The sequence below is a fragment of the Camponotus floridanus genome, unplaced genomic scaffold (genome assembly GCF_003227725.1).
Source record: "Camponotus floridanus strain SB8 unplaced genomic scaffold, Cflo_v7.5 scaffold8, whole genome shotgun sequence".
Classification (NCBI taxonomy): Eukaryota; Metazoa; Arthropoda; class Insecta; order Hymenoptera; family Formicidae; genus Camponotus; species Camponotus floridanus.
Window position 1 is genome coordinate 1,471,171 of NW_020229849.1, and position 14,018 is coordinate 1,485,188.

Consider the following 14,018-nt stretch of genomic DNA (forward strand, 5'->3'; position numbering starts at 1 on the left):
TAACTGGATGCCTTTGTATCGAGGAAAGAAAAAAATGCGTCTCGAGAGAACTTTCGACTACATATATCGTGAAAAACGTGGCGAATATATCACTACATTCCCGGATAGTCTCTCGTTTGATTAAGTATCGAGTGTGTCAGACACTTTATATCAAGCGTACCACTTTGCGGGGGATGTATATATTTTGGATACTGAGGACTGGAAAGGATTTCTCTCTCGCGTATCCTAAATATTCCTACGTGAATTTTTCGCGCAATGGCTAAAACACGATTCTCCGCGGGACTGTCCTAGCTAACGGTTCTCTACAACGACGCCGTAATTCCTGGGTACAACGTGACCGAGGTCTATACACACGACTGTCCATCTCTCGCGACCTCCTTGGCACTAAAGCTATCTATAAAAGAACAAAAATATTTTATCTGCTTAGCATGTCAATATAAACAATGTTAAAACGCGGAAATATTTATTTTTAAATCCGCCACTTTTATTAAAAGCTAATAAAAAAAGTCATAAATCTCTTAAAAAAAAATAGTTTGCTTCAAACGCCATTAAATTCCGCAATTACTTTCAAAAAGTAATATTCTTCTCACACCACAGAAAATAAATAAAAGTAAAAAAAAAGCTTTTTATACATAAGTCTACATTTTTAAAATTATATATATATATATTTTTTTTTTTTAAATAAGAATAAAACGTCGAAACATTTTTATTCAACCAGATAGAATATTTTTGTTTCTCGGGTATTACCCTAAAGCAATACGAGAAGAAAAGCCTTTCAGACGGCTAAACACGTAGCTGCTGGCAAACGGCAGAATATCAGTGTTCTATGTAAAAAAAGACAAAAAAAAACAAACTTTCGGACTAGTACATCCACCCGCGATACAGCACAATACCACGAGTATATGCGCGTCTGCTCCCCTTTCCTCCTATACTGTCCCTGATAAAATCTTGCCAAATACGGCCGTCTCGCGTTTCTTGCCGCTCTGACATCGCTATGTGATAACCCTGAATCTTCGATACAATTATTACGAAGGCGGTGCATACATTATACGCTAAGGCTTTTACGTAATTATTAATATCTGAACTGGACGCGACTAGTAAATGACTGATTTCGGTTATGCTCTATCTTCTAAGCTATTCTCACGAATAGTATTCGCTAACTGCCACGATGATAAGATGACGACGATGATGATGATGACGATGACGATAGGGTCGACGACCGATGACGACGATAATGACACGATGATGATGATGATGATAACTATGATGGTGCGTACGTCGTGAATAATAACAATTAATAAAGCTGTAAGAGCTCCTAATTAACAAATATCGTCTTAAAATTTAGGCGACTTTATTACTACGTGTTTATTGGTGACGCTCCCGGCAAACCGACGTGCATTGAACCTTTTTCATGTCACGTTTCGCGAAGCTGAACGTCGATCGCTATCGGAGTGTCACGATAACGTTACATTATTCAATCCCGTTTTTTCCAATCTCCGTGTGATCATTTCATTTCCGAGTATAATTTATACGTGTGTGATATATAAAAAATTGGCACTGGGTAAAACGATTAGACAAACAATTTCTTTCGACAATCAGCAGCAAAATCAACCGGTATAATCAGTATAACAAATATTCGAATCTTTATATCAGGGTGTCCCATTTTAAAGGACCCACTCAAATATCTCAGAAACACTACGTTAAATCGAAAAATGTTTCAAACAAAAGTTGTGTGACTTTAAGGGAACCATAAGATGGTGACAAAAATTTGACCTTGGAAAGATATGGAATTGTTAATTGCAAATTACATATTTTTTCTTCGAAACAATTGTGTTTTCTTTATACCAATTGATTTTTCTCATTATTTTGTACATAAAAGTATTAAGGTAAGATAATCGAAAAATGAATATTTTATGGTTTATGTAAAATTAAGAAATGATTTCAAGCCTCATAACTCGAAAAGTACTTGATGAAAAAATACTTTATTATAGTGTTTTGGAAAGCTCTCGAGATAAGCTATAAGAATATGCAATGAAAAATAGTAGGTTCCATTTAAGAAATTGAAGGTGACCTTTATGTAACCTTCAAATGACTATCCAAGATCAAATTTTTGCCACCATCTTATGGCCCCGATGATAAGATGACGCCACACAACTTTTGTTTGAAACATTTTTCGATTTAACGCAGTGTTTCTGAGATATTTGAGTGGGTCCTTTAAAATGGGACACTCTGTATATGACAATTAATTTTGTAAACAGACTATTTCTTAATCTTATCGCCGTTGTTAATCATTCGTTGCTCGTCTAATCATGACACTAACAACATTAAAAAAGAAAAAAAACAGCCATCGTTGTGTGAACGCGTCTCGAGCCGTGCGTCAAGCAGAGAGAGTCACCAATCACCAATGACGTGCCGTACGCAATATAATATAATATAATATATAATATAATATATAATAATAATATAATAATAATAGAAATAGTAATAATAATAATAATGATAATAATAAAAAATAAAATAGCACGGCTTCGTCCCTTCTGTCTCGACGCGCGTGTATCTCTCCTTATTAAGGCGCTTCTCGCGTATTGCGTTTTTCACTAAATAGACGAGAGAGAAGGCGCGTTTCTCCTCTCGCTCTCTACATCTCCGTCGCGCGGAAGAAACTCAACGAGCAAACAACCCACCAGAATGATCAGCAGTGGCGTATTCGGTGAGTAACGGCGACGCCAGGGCGGCATAGTTGGCGTAGTCCGCGTATGGCGTGTAGATGAGCCCGTGGGGATCGCCGGCCGACAGGAGCGAGCCGGGCGGCCCGGAGCCGTTCAGCAGGGACGCGGCAGTCGTCGGCACGGATATCCGCGGCGAGAGGATCAACGGCGCGCCCAGAGGAGCGCTCGGCGTCCGCATCGGCGTCGCCAGGCCCGGCAGCAGGCGCTGCGTCTCGGCCGCGGCGGCGGCCACTCGCCGCCATTCCTCGTCGCAGGCTGCAACAGAGAATGAAATGTGTCCACTTCTTTCCTCCCGAAGCCTTCCGCTGGTTCTACAGTTCTTCCCGAGAGAGTCGCAACACCAGCGGAGGAATTTGGAGAAATGCGTAGAGCGACTTGGCAGGAAAATATTTATAGGATCCTTGCCGTCTCGCATTTGCCTCTGGTAGATTGTCAAAAATCAAGGCATAATCTGACCATATTTTTGAGGATAAGTTTCTTAGAAATCTATCCTAAATTTGTTTCCAAGTTTATCCAGCTAGACTCGAAGCGATTGATTAATGACTCCGGAAGAATGAAATAAATAGAAGCGAATTAGTGATTCAAAGATTTTTGTAAGAATACTGAGCAGGTAAATCTTGAGGGTACAAAAGTTGTAGTCGCGTTACTTGAAATTAATCAAGTAATATCCGTGAGACGATTATTGCACAGAAAAAAGGACATTTTTGTGTTGAAAATATATTTAATTTTAACGTAGAAATCTTGAAATGAGATTATATCGCGTTAATTAAAGAAAAATATAATTGCTTATTTGAATGAAGCTATTTTATTCAGTTCAATCGAGAAAAATATATTCTTACGATTTAAGATTTAATTTTCTCGAATGGAAAAGAAACAATGTTAGATAGAAAATAACATTTTTAAATCAAAGATTATAATTTTCTGAAAGTAGAATTAAATAATTATATATTCCCGAGGTGACAATTGCAATATTAAAATAAGACTGTAATATTGTTGAAATTAAAATTATTAAATTCTTCCAAGAAGATTATAAATTGTTGCGTATATACGAAACAATGAACGCGTTAGTTTAAGTATATAAATTTTGATTTGACACTTATTTTTTCTATGTATAAACATATAAATTCAGCACACAGAAAAAAAGAACATTCTTGGTTTGAAAATATATTTAATTTTAACATGGAAATCTTGAAATGAGATTATATCGCGTTAATTAAAGAAAAATATAATTGCTTATTTGAATGAAGCTATTTTATTCAGTTCAATCGAGAAAAATATATTCTTATGATTTAAGATTTAATTTTCTCGAATGGAAAAGAAACAATGTTGGATAGAAAATAATATTTTTTAAATCAAAGATTATAATTTTTTTAAAGTAGAATTAAATAATTATATATTCTTGAAGTGACAATTACAATATTAAAATAAGAATATTGTTAATATTGTTAATATTGGTAATATTGTTAAAATTTAAAATTATTAAATTCTTCTAAGAAGATTATAAATTGTTGCGTATATACGAAACAATGAACGCGTTTACGTATATAATTTTGATTTGACACTTATTTTTTTCTGTGTAATGTCAGTCTATTAATCTGTTTTACATTCCTCTTTTTAAAATTCCTCTTTATCAATCATTATATGTTTCTTTCGAGTACGATAAGATATGATAAAAATTGAACGTAATTAAATATAAATAAAATAATAATAAACGGATTTTTTAGAGAAGATATAATAAAAATTGAACGTAATTAAATATAAATAAAATAATAATAAACGGAATTTTTCCACGCGCATCAAATTTACTTCTCAAATCAAATCTATTTTAGATCCATTTCGTGTGTTCAAAATTCTTGTCGCAAAAACGTAAAAAAATACGCATAATGAGACAAGTTCTACGAACGGTACCTGCTGCGGCGGCAACCTTTGTATTCGAATCCCGGTAAGTCCCATTGATAATGGCGAGTTCCATTAGCTGCCTCTTCTTTAGCTCATCCTCGCCGTCAGCCTGCTAACAATCGACATTATCGTCAGAACACACGACCGGAGGTATAACGATAATCATCGTACAGAGGGGAAAGAGAGGCACTTTGCGACTATCGCTATTGTACAGATCTTTTCCATTTACATACGAAAGCGCTGATTACATAATTAAGGCGCGCACATACGCTTAGTTTAGAAGCATGGAGCGTGTCTTTCAACAGGTCGATTAATTGATATCGATTTTCCATCGAAAATTTTGATCACACTGTAATTTATTTCAGGTGCTTTGATCGAAACTGGCAAAGAAAAAAAAACTTTCTAGCATGATTTCTCGACAAGAGAGATCTCTCTTTTCAGTCTTGGCTCACACGTATTATTATCTGTTCTAGGAGGGGAAAAATAATAATACAATTGGAACTTTCTCACCACGGGCACGAGAAGCTTCTTGACTTCCTCGACGGCACGAGCGAGCTTCAAGGTGGCACGATTCTCGGTGTCCTCGACAGTGAGTAGCACGTGCAACTCGTCCGTCAGGTGTTCCCAATTTGGCTTGCCCCGATTTTGCTCCTCCTAAGTAATCAACACGTCGCGCAATTTTTATACGCGCATGCAACCAAACTGTTGACCTGCTCGTGTCGAACACACGCACGCGAATACACACATACACGTGATACAAGCTTGCAATCAATAGAATTCATAAAATAATCCGAAGAAAAGAAACAATATCGCATAATTAATGTACATGTATATATATCGTATATTTTTCATATATCCTTATTTCGAGAGATAACTTTTTGGATCAGCTGAAGCACCAATGGATACTTTTTTTGTCAAGCAAATGCAGACACTGAGGAAAAAATTATGTTGAAATAAAAAAATTTTAGTTAACTCAAGAAAGCTATTTATTCGGTGGGTACTAATCATGTATTTATTTGGATTCAAAACGTCTGTTTGCTTAAGTTAAGTATTTATTTACATATGCTTAAAAAAATATACTTTTTAATTAAATATTTTTATATTTTAATTTTACAAAATATTTATTAAAATACATTTTTTATTCCCAAAAATTTAAAATTTTTTAATTTAAAAAAATAATATATTTAATTTAATAAATTATAGTATAATATATATTTTACGAAAGTAGTATTAAATATAAAAAAATATATAAATGAAAATAATGTACTTAATATAACATACATATTTAATTAAAATTAAATGCTTTTGCTTAAATGAAATAAACAATTCCTTCCATTTGAAGCAAAAGTTTCAAGAAAACAAATTTATTTGATTTAAAAAAATGTTTCCCTCACTGTAGCGATAATAATATAATAGACGTATATACATGTTTAATTTGAAGTTGATTGAAAGAAATAAAAGATACTTTGTGTTCACATCGAATTAGACGGATTTTGTTCTACGTATACTTACGAGAAAGCATTTCGCTCGTGCACCACGTGCAGCTTGAAAAAATACAGCGCTTAGTTTAATGCTCAATGTGAATCATTCACAATTCATTTTTCAAATTATTTTTGTCGTTGCTCGGATTAATTCGTCGAGAAGTAAACAACAATTCGCGAACAAACTTCATTTCTTTAATACAATTAGATTTTTACGATATTAATAGTAGGGTGAGTGATGCGAAATATTAGCCTTCGTCGACCGATTTTTCCTTCGTTCTTACCTTCTTTTTGTCCCTCATCGACCCTTTCCCGCGAACCATGATTTTACATCCTGTCTCCTGCTCCAATTGTTTTGCGGTCATGCCTCGTGGCCCCAAAATCCTCCCAACAAAGTTGAACTGCAATCACACAACACAACGACCATTGAATCCTTCCACTTTCATGCCTACTGACGAGAATTCAACTTTAATTAAACTTGCACGAAATACATTCGCTAATAATGAGTGGGAAACATCCGCGAGAAACTTAAGAGATCATTTCAAGTTCACTTTCCTACATTTATGTAATCATTATTATTTCTTGTCTGGAACACTGTTATGATTTATACAGGATGTTTCTTAATAAGTGCGAAAAATTTTAAGAAACGATTCTTCGTCGAAAATTAAGAAAAGTTTTTTTTTATATAAACATATACTCCTACTTTCTCCCTGTAGAGTTTTCACACTTCTCCAAAAATGGAAGTAAAAATTAGGTTTTTATTTTTTTTCTCAAATTTGGAAAATTAAAGAAATGAAATTAGGTGGATATTTTCTACTGATAAAAAGATTATTTATTCAATATTATTAATATTTTTGTAGCCTCCTGTATTGTTATAAGGGAATGAAACTAGCAACCTTTATTCACTTTTTTAGAACCTTTTAATGGCCGGAATATAATCATCTAAAAATATGCATTAAAAATTTTGATTTATTTAGAAACTTTTTTATTTCTTTTATTTTTTTCATAAAATCAATAGTTTTCAAGAAAAAAAAATACGTTATCGTCCACACCATCATGCTAAATAGTATAGGTTTCGAATTACGAGAAATTAAATTTTAAAATAAAAAAATTAGAGTAAATGTTGGAAAAATTGGAACAAAAACAAAATTATAATAAAAACCTAAAAACCTAATTTTTACCCCCATTTTTGGAGGAGTATAACTCCACAGGGAGGGATGTAGGAGTATATGTTTATATGAAAAATCCCCTTAATTTTCGACATAGAATCATCTTTTAAACTTTTTCACACTTATTAAGAAACACCCTGTATATAAAAATACACTTGTACTAATGTGTACTAATGCAACAGCAGAATAATATACAGCCGAAAATAAATATGTATCAAATATACTACACGCGATGAATCCGCTGGTTTGTACAACCGTGAAAAAAGACTTGTTCTTCACGAGATATCCAGTTTCATTGTTGAGTCCCGGTAAATAAAGGTGTGTAAATTTAGACTGTGAATCATCCAGCTCTTTAGCTCCCCTTGTTGCTGGCACATTTTTTTTTCAAAAATATTCAGCGTATCTTAAAGATCTCAATTGTTTTGATATAAATAATTTTATATAAAGAGAGAAGACACTTTAATTGCCAAGATGCAAGTTTTGGAATAGAGTAGGCTGCGGACAGAGAGACGTAAGATCCTTGGCACGTTCCAAAGATTTTTCTTTTTATTTATCTAAAATGTATAATAGCAAGCTCAATCTTTTTATACACTCGTTTCGAGTGATAAGGCTGCACAGAAAAAAAATAAGTGTCAAATCAAAATCAGTGGGAAATCACTTATATATTTAAATTAACGCGTTCATTGTTTCGTACATACGCAACAATTTATAATCTTTTTAGAAGAATTTAATAATTTTAAATTTTAACAATATTATAGTCTTATTTCAATATTGTATTTGTCACCTTAAGAATATATAATTATTTAATTCTATTTTAAGAAAATTATAATCTAATTCTATTTTAATTCTATTTATAATTTAATTCTATTTATAAATTAATTCTATTTTAAGAAAATTATAATCTTTGATTTAAAAATGTTAAATGTTTTCTATCTAACATTGTTTCTTTTCCATTCGAAAAAATTAAATCTCAAATCATAAGAATATATTTTTCTTATTGAACTGTATAAAATGGCTTAAGCAATTATATTTTTCTTGAATTAACGCAATATAATCTCATTTCAAGATTTCCATGTTAAAACTAAATATATTTTTAAAACAAAAATGTCCTTTTTTTCTGCGTGATTATCATATAACAGAAGCACCTTATCGTCAAGATGATAAGATGAGTTGTTGATAACGTGGGATGTTATCGAAAAGCACCAATCTTGTAAAATTAGCTTGTCAAATCATTGATAATCGACAAGTTATCGGGTCGAGGGGCGTGCAAAGCGCTTCGAGTAAAACCAATCATGTACATGGCTCGATAACAGACGGATCAATCGCTCGCAAGAAGCACTCGTGATGAATTAATAAACAGTAGCGAATGCCATTGTCTTAAATCATTCTCACGCGCTGATAAGATCGATGTAATTCTCTCTTGTCCATTCTCGAGACGAGAGATATTTATCGTTTCACTTGCGCAAAAAAATCACGCATATACAGAAAAAAGGAACATTTTTCTTTTGAAGATATATTTAATTTTAACATGGAAATCTTGAAATGAGATTATATTGCTTTAATTAAAGAAGAATATAATTGCTTGAATAATTGCTCACTTGAGCCATTTTATATAGTTTAATCGAGAAAAATATGATTGAAGATTTAATCATAATTAATCATATTTAATTTTAATATTTCATTTAATCATATTTCATTTTCTCGAATGGAAAAGAAACAATATTGGATAGAAAATAACATGTTTAAATCAAAGATTATAATTTTCTTAAAGTAGAATTAAATAATTATATATTCTTGAGATGACAATTACAATATTAAAATAGGACTGTAATATTGTTGAAATTTAAAATTATTAAATTCTTCTAAGAAGATTATAAATTGTTGCGTATGTACGAAACAATGAACGCGTTAGTTTAAGTATATAAATTTTGATTTGACACTTATTTTTTTTCTATGTATAAATATATAAATTCAGCATAAAGAAAAAAAAGACATTATTGTCTTGAAAATATATTTAGTTTTGACATGGAAATTTTGAAATAAGATTATATTGCATTAATTAAAGAAAAATATAATTTTTTACTTGAACGAAGCCATTTTATACAGTTCAATCGAGAAAAATATATTCTTACGATTTAAGATTTCATTTTCTCGAATAGAAAAGAAACAATGTTAGATAGAAAATAACATTTTTATAATTCTCTGAAAGTAGAATTAAATAATTATATATTCTTAAAGTGATAATTACAATATTAAAATAAGACTGTGATATTGTTGAATTTTAAAATAATTAAATTCTTCTAAGAAGATTATAAATTGTTGCGTATGTACGAAACAATGAACGCGTTAGTTTAAGTACATAAATTTTGATTTGACGCTTATTTTTTTTCTGTGTACAAGAGAGAAGGAGAATTGTCTATTGAATAAATTAAATCAGGAATATTAATGCAAACATATTTGAGAAAAAAAATCGAGACACTCGTCCGAAGGGTTAATAAGCTTACACGACCTCGTTATTACGTCTCAATGAGCCGCAGTGGGAGAGACGCGTGCAAGCGAGACGGAGAAACGCGGCGGAGAAGGAAAGGGAGTCGTTTCTTTGGCGTGAACCCTATTTCGGGCGTTACAGAAATAACATTCGATGGTGCACGCCGCGCATCGCTCGATTTCTCGTCCCGAGATCGACGAGTAAGAGAGCTTCCTCGGCGAGAGAAATATGTGAAACAGCCGCGGGTAAAAATTACCTTTTTTTCACAGACGTTTCTTGAGGAAACGCGCGTTTGGTCGTCGAGAGAATTTTTCTGACTCAACACGTCGCGATTCGTAACAAATATTAAATATTCACACACGGTGTCTAATTAAATCTTTTAAAAACGCTTCCTGATCTTCCAGATAATTTTGTGCGAAAGTTTAAAAAATTGGGGAAGAAATATTTTACAGATACTTTAATGCAACTTTCTCAAATAAGCTTTTTTATATACGTTTTCTAAGGCTTTGCACTCATACGAAGCAGAAAAATCACTTGAGCTTCCAGTGCTAAATTTGCAAATGTACTGAAAATAACTCTCAACAGAGATAATATTTCGTATAAGATAAACACTTATCACTTGCGTAATTTTCATATTTTTATCACTAAAATTTATATGAAAAATATATATTTTCATATTAACATATTTTTATATTAAAACATATAAATATATATTTATAATATATTTTAAATATTTATATTATATAATATTTATAATATATTTAAACACATAACTCACAAGTTGGCGGATTATCAACTGCTCACAATGTAAGAATAAAATTATAGATAAAATTTTTTAAAAATTTCTCTCTCGAGTCTCGATAAAATTTCATGAGAATTCACTTTTTCAAGTACAAAAGAAATCCCTGAGAATCCAGATTTCCCATGTTTTTCTCAGGATGTAGATATCCTGTGTATTATATTTATGTAACACACATATACACTCTATAACCGAAATTTATATTTAAAAAGAAATCCGAATCGAGTTTCAAGTTTTCGAAAAAATTTCGTCTCGTATCCTTCAATTTTTGTTAAAAATGGAAATAATCCGGAAGGAATAGCAAGGAGGGGCAAGTTTCGTGCAACATGATGATATTCATCACTGTAAAAAAAGTATGTAAAATTACACATATAATCAGTGTAACATTTACGCTATTTATAACAGAAATATATAAATTCATGTACTTTTACAAAAATTAGTTTTTTTACTCTTTATTGTGTAAATATTCGTTTAAATTTGATGAGAAATTACAAAGTTAAAAGTGTAATTTTTGGATTTTATGTAAATGTATGTAATTTTTTGTAACATTTATATAAAATTTAAAAATTACACTTAATAAATGAATATTTACACAATAAAGAGTAAAATAACTAGTTTTTGTAAAAGTGAATGAATTTATATATTTTCGTTATAAATAGCGTAATTGTTACACTAATTATGTATGTAATTTTAAATTAAATTTAATATGCGAAATTGTATAAATACATATACAAAATGTATTATTACATAAACATTTCTAGAAATCTACTTCTAACATGTAAATTTATTAGTACAAGATACTTACTTATTGATGTTTACTATTTAAGGATGTATTGGAGATATATTACAATCAATGAGATCGCCGTGAATTTTTAATTTAACATTCTTAATAACATTCTAAATCGTCATGAATTATTTCAAATTTTTTTACTTGCTCCTTTAAAAGTTATTAATTTTTGAATTTTGCGATTTTAACATAGGATCTTATATAAACGTTCAAGAGACAAGTAATAAATTATTCACAAACTATAAAAAACTATAAAAAAAACTATAAAAAATTATTCACAAACTATAAAAAACAATGATAAAAATTTCATTTTGTAATATTATATTCTTCATACATGTAAAAATGTTCCCACAAAGTTTTAAAACGATTTACTTGCTCGTTTTGAAATTATTATTAAAAAATAACTGTGATTATCGATTTGACGCAATATTGATGATAAAACGTGGCAACATTTTCTTGGAAATTAAAACCTATTTATATTAAAAAATACTTTGAAGTATGATTTCGTGATTTTTAAAAAATTTTTGATCAATTAGAATTCGTATTCAGCCCAACTTTAATTTTTTGATACTTTGGATTAACTTTTGAGACAGACGGTCAGTCCAATACATCCTTAAGATAATAATTTTATCTATGAAATGTAAATTTACTAATTTATGTAAATATACACCTTTAATAGTTGGTCTCAATATTACCCACTATAATAATTGTAAATTTACACCAAAAATTTTTACAGTGTACGATACTCACGTCTGGGTGTTCCTTGACGGGGACATAAACCTTTTCTGTGAGTGTCGTGATGTCGCCCTCGGGTTCCGGCAAGATGAGCGGCTCCTTCTTCACTCCGCTGATTTGAAAAAGACTCGCCCGCACCTTCGCGATCTCTGCAACAAGAAAACGAGACGGAATCGATGAAATATATGTGCGAATTAGGGTTGCACGAGATATCAAGATTAGTCTTGATATTGTCTTGTCTTGTCTTGAATTTCAAGACAAGATCAAGACAAGATTTTTAATTAGTTATCAAGACGATACCAAGACTAAGACTGTCAAAATTATTAGTCTTGTCAAGATTATTGGTTCTCAAAAAAACTAAAATATTTATATTTGTGAATGAAAAAAAAATCACTATACATATACGAATTTAAAAAAAAAATTTATTCAATAAAAACATTTATATTAATAAATTTAAGAACATTTAATATTAATATAATATAACATTTTTATAAATTAGAAATCAAACTCCCAAATTTTAGACATTAAAGTGCATTTCATCCAGGAATTGATCTTTAAAGGCACATTAGTGCTTTTAGAGATTTACTTTGTAATCTGGTTCTATTTTTTGACATAGTCTCAGAGTTCCTATTGAGAAAAGTCTTTCTACTGGCACGGACGAGGCAGTTGAACTTAAAATGTCTCGAGTCATTTTTGACAATGTGGGATAAATATGAACCTAATTTTTTCACCACTCCAAAATATTTATATCTGCACATTCCCTTCGAGCCTGTAAATAGTTATTAATTTCTGTTTTCCATGAAACAGTAAATATTTTTTTAAGTAAATAGACGGCATTTATGTCGATTACATAGTAATAATTATAATTAAAGTATAATACAATAGTAATAATTATTTCAAATTATATTACAAAAATTATGTTAAATATTATTTAAATAATTTTTTAATATTAGATAAAAAATTGTTAAGAAAATCGAGACAAGACAATACAAGACGAGATTTTTGCTACCAATATTCACTCAAGACCAAGACAAAATTTAAATTTTTCAAAATTTTCAATACCAATACAATATTTTTACGAATATTATCTTGTCTTGGGTCTTGTGCAACCCTAGTGCGAATCAACGGCAGACGATTAAAAATCGATCACTGAAAATTCTAAGACTTGACGAAAGAGCGAGCGTCTCAAACTCGCGTCAATTTATTCCGAATAGTTTCATTCTACGTCGGGGACGACCGTTATTTTAACGAGGAAAACGAAACGAAACGAAGCGAAATAGAACCGCGTGCATCCTTCATTCGATAAATGCGTGACGCGGTCGCTCTGACTGCGATAAAGCGTAGCACAAGTGAGCCGCGCGTGTGTTTCGTGTCCAATCGGATACCTATTGCACGCATGCATTCTCACGCACGCACATATGTATGTAACTTACCCGTGCGTCAAACGCAGCGCTAATAACGGAGCGCCGCGAATCTGGGCGTGGCACGCTTCTCCACCTTAAGTCGCGACCAGAAAGAGATTTAAATAATCCTCTCTTCTTTTGCTATTTTATGTATCGTAATAATTGATATAAATGTGATTTTGTCGATCGATCAATGAAATAAAGCATTTAACACTCGGTTTCAATTGAAAAATTTTATTAATATTAAAGCAAAAAATAGGCATTTTTTAAAATTCATAATATATAATTTTTTTTTTCACTTTTTCTTTAAAAGCTGATATTTAAATTTTAAAGAAAAAGTGAAAAAAATTATGCGTTAATTTTGTCCAGGAGTCTACTTTTCCATGTTTAAATACAATAAATTTGGGCCTTCATAATTAAATAAAGTTGATTTTAATATACAGGATGGCCCCGAAAATGCTTCGTTAAGAAGTTATCGCTCAAAAACCTCTGATGAAGGGAGAGGTGAAAAAAAATGAAATAAAATGA

General features: G+C 31.2%; 1 protein-coding gene across 3 annotated transcripts in view; it reads right to left on the reverse strand.

Moving 5' to 3' along the window:
- Nucleotides 1-14,018, reverse strand: part of LOC105250816 (protein held out wings) — a 50,980-nt gene that overhangs the window by 11,951 nt on the left and 25,011 nt on the right. The window contains exons 2-6 of one of the 3 annotated variants that reach the window (XM_011257110.3): nucleotides 12,103-12,236; nucleotides 6,394-6,510; nucleotides 5,142-5,282; nucleotides 4,638-4,737; nucleotides 2,685-2,984 (exon numbers count right to left, since the gene is read on the reverse strand). In XM_011257110.3, the coding sequence (XP_011255412.1) occupies nucleotides 2,685-2,984; nucleotides 4,638-4,737; nucleotides 5,142-5,282; nucleotides 6,394-6,510; nucleotides 12,103-12,236 (792 nt within the window). Of the gene's footprint in view, nucleotides 1-2,684; nucleotides 2,985-4,637; nucleotides 4,741-5,138; nucleotides 5,283-6,393; nucleotides 6,511-12,102; nucleotides 12,237-14,018 lie in introns of all 3 variants that reach the window. The other 2 variants (XM_011257109.3, XM_011257108.3) reach the window with 2 other exon arrangements.